The following is a 2,917-nucleotide window of genomic DNA, read 5'->3' as shown; positions in this document are numbered from 1 at the left end:
TAATGGTCTGTCGGAGTTGGCGGGAGAACTGGCAGTCTTTACCATTTCTTAAAGTTTTAAAAAGAGTTGTAGATTCCACAGGAGAAAGAGATTCCCCCTTAGAAAAGCAAAATGCCAGTGTCTCTCTCTTTCTCTTTCCCATTCTTCCCATAATAACCATTATCTGGGAAAAGCAACGAGTTCTGAAGCATTTCTTCAAGTTGCCCTCTAGCTCCACTTTTAATCCATTAACTAGTGGTCTTGAGTTTGTTGATAACTTTTTTCTCTTTGACCCTCCTATTCTGGAACCAGATTGTAACCTGTCGCTCCGAGAGATTCGTCGTGGCTGATATCCGCCTCCGTTTGTCCTTGGTAATGAATTTGTTTGTAGCGTATTCCCGTTCGAGTTCTTTTAATTGCACCTTGGTGTAAGGGACGCGCTTCTTTCTCCCCCGCCTGTAGGAGCTGGCGTCTGAGGGATGCGAGACCACGTCTGGAAGATAGGGAAGAAGGCAAGTTATAGAGGGATCAGATCCAGGCCAAGACACAGACGACAGCTCTCTCTGAGCCACCGCCTTGCAGTGCCCGGCTGCCCTTTGCCACCCGCTGTACAATCCAGCCCTTCTGCCAAAACCTGGAGGGTCAGTGGGGAGGGTGGGGAGTTCTGCACTGAAATGAAATCGCCGAGATCCAATGACTACCCCAGCCTGGGCCACTCTGCCCGCACAGAGGCCGGGCTTCGCTTGATCTTCTGGCCCAGCGGCTCTAATCTTAGCCTCCAGGCTCAGGGGACAACACTTCCATGCCTGATTCCTTTCTATATCGCCAAAGCACCAACACTTGATGCTTCTACACTGAAGGCATTTTTGAGAGAATGAAGACGGGCAATTTGATAAACCATTTCTAGGTCAATTTCCCATCCTAAAGTCCATGTCAGGGGCTGGCGAGGGCGGAGCGCAGAGGGAGAAGGAAGCCAGCGAGGGTCCCCACGAGCTTCTTCCCAGCCATCCCTCACCCAGGGAGAGCCAGGACCAGCCCAATCCAGGGCAGCGAGGGCAGCGCCAGCCTGCCAGGGTCGGGCTCCCAGGGTGCAGCACCACTAGGACAGGCCAGGGAGAGAGGAGAAGGGCACGAGGGTGACCCAGGAGCGAGCGGAGGAGAAGCTGGGGCGGAACCGGAGGACCGGGGCTGAGAAGGGGGCGCCATTTACCGGGCAGAGTGGACTTCCAGAGGTGGGGAGGCTGCGCCTGCTCTTTGGGGCAGTACATTTGGCCGTTCCAGCCGTTGGGCAGCGCCCAGGGCTGGTAGCTTTCCATGGGAAGACCCAGGGGCTCGTGGCGCGACTCGCCGGGGCCCCCGAGGCCCGGTACCACCGGCATATCCAGGTAGCCAGGCACGGGCTGGTGGTGGTGGTAAGGCCCGGGTGCGTAGCCCTGGTGGTAGAAGGCGAACTCCTTAGCGCGGGAGCTGAACTCCTCGGCCGCGGGGCCGGCGGTGTCCATGTACTTGTCCGCGAAGGCAGCGGCGGCGGCGGCCGAGGCGGGCTGCGCGCACGACTTGATGGCGTTGGGGTGCGGGCCCATGCGCGCACAAGGATAGTAGCCGCTGCCGAAATAGCCGTAGGGCAGCGCTGCGGGCCCCGACGAGCTCTGCGCCGCCGCCGAGCAGGGACTGCACTGCTTGGCGGCCTCGGCGCCTGCTGGGCCCGCGGGGCCCGGTCCTCCCGAGGACGACGCCGCCGCCGCCGCCGCTGCAGCGGCGGCTGCGGCGGCAGCGGCGGCGGCGGCCGACGGGGGCGCCTCCCCGGGCGCGCTGCTGTAGGCGGCCGCCGCGCCGGGCGCCAGGGGCGCCGGGTGAGCCATCAGGTTGCGGCACTGGTTGGCTGCGGCCGCCGCCGCCGCCGCGGCCGCCGCCGCCACCGAGAAGTTGCCCCCTGCGGCCGCAGCCGCCGGGTGGGGGAAGCCCCCGCCCCCGGCCCCAGCCGCCGCCGCCGCTGCCGCCGCCGCCGCCGCCGCCGCCGCCCCTTCCATGTTCTTGTTGAGCTCGTCGGCCACCAGGCCGCCGCCGTTGTCGTAGAGAAACATGACGGTGGGCTCGATCCAGCGGGGGTGGAGGAGCACGGAGGCTGTCATAGCACGAGCCGCATGGAGAAGACCCCAGTGGCGCTGTTTTAAAAAGCCCCCAAGAAGTGAAGAGCGCGCGGCGCGGGGCCGGGGCCCGAGCGAGGGGGGCGGATCGCGCCCCGCGGGGTCGCGCCAGGCGGCCGCCCATTGGCCCGGCCCCCCCTTCCTCCCGCTCCGCCCACGGCGTATGCAAAGCGGGCGGCTCCAAGCCCGGCTCTGCCCTGTACACTCGCCGTCCCCACCGCCGCCCGCGCCGTCCCCCGCGCCAGCGCCCGCCGCGCGGCCGCGCACCATTCACCCAGGGGAGAGGCGGGGGTTGCGGGAGGGTGGGGGCGGAGGACAGGCGGGCGGGGAGGGGAGGCAACGGCGACCTCCTCGCAGCTCGCTTTCCCTTCCCTTCTCCCAGTGGGGCTCGGAGCGGCGTAAGGCGGGGAGGGGACGGGGCGAGATGTTGGGTGAAGACCTGAGGCGTTGGGGACAGGTCAGGTAAATCTGTGGGCATCTGGGGACGGTAAAGTAGCGCGGCGCAGACCAGGCTGGGTGTTTCCTGGGGCCTCTGGCGCCGTTTTCTTTACAGGTATCCGCGCCCCTTTCTGCAGCGAGACGTCTGCACCGACACTTGCGCTTTCGGCTGTCGGCTTCGACAGCGTCGCGATCTGGCTGTTTTTCCGGGGGATCCGTGGCGGGGCGTTTGCGGATGCGCCTGGCTCATGAGTCCCAGGACATTCCTCTGGAAAGCTTGTACTGCATGTAGAAGCTTTCTCCCTTTCTCTGTCCACAGTGTTGGTGGGCAATCTCCTAGACTCGCCTTTAGG

The 2,917-nt window shown here is 64.5% G+C and overlaps 1 protein-coding gene across 1 annotated transcript; it reads right to left on the bottom strand.

The window, feature by feature from the left end:
- Positions 1-227: 227 nt before the first annotated feature.
- HOXA13 (homeobox A13) lies at positions 228-2,111 on the bottom strand. The gene is made up of 2 exons (XM_061166365.1): positions 1,190-2,111; positions 228-472 (listed from the first exon to the last, which is right to left on the bottom strand). The coding sequence occupies exons 1-2, from the start codon at positions 2,109-2,111 to the stop codon at positions 228-230; spliced, it is 1,167 nt and encodes a 388-aa protein (XP_061022348.1).
- Between the last annotated feature and the right edge of the window lie 806 nt (positions 2,112-2,917).

The sequence above is a fragment of the Dama dama genome, chromosome 18 (genome assembly GCF_033118175.1).
Source record: "Dama dama isolate Ldn47 chromosome 18, ASM3311817v1, whole genome shotgun sequence".
Taxonomy (NCBI): domain Eukaryota; kingdom Metazoa; phylum Chordata; class Mammalia; order Artiodactyla; family Cervidae; genus Dama; species Dama dama.
This window is presented reverse-complemented; position numbering and strand designations above follow the sequence as displayed.

Excerpts from the sequence above, each read along its gene's own strand:
- HOXA13 (XM_061166365.1), bottom strand. The coding sequence starts at position 2,111 with ATGACAGCCTCCGTGCTCCTCCACCCCCGCTGGATCGAGCCCACCGTC. Across the intron at positions 473-1,189 it reads CTGGAAGTCCACTCTGCCCG|ACGTGGTCTCGCATCCCTCA; the intron begins GTAAATGGCGCC and ends CCTATCTTCCAG.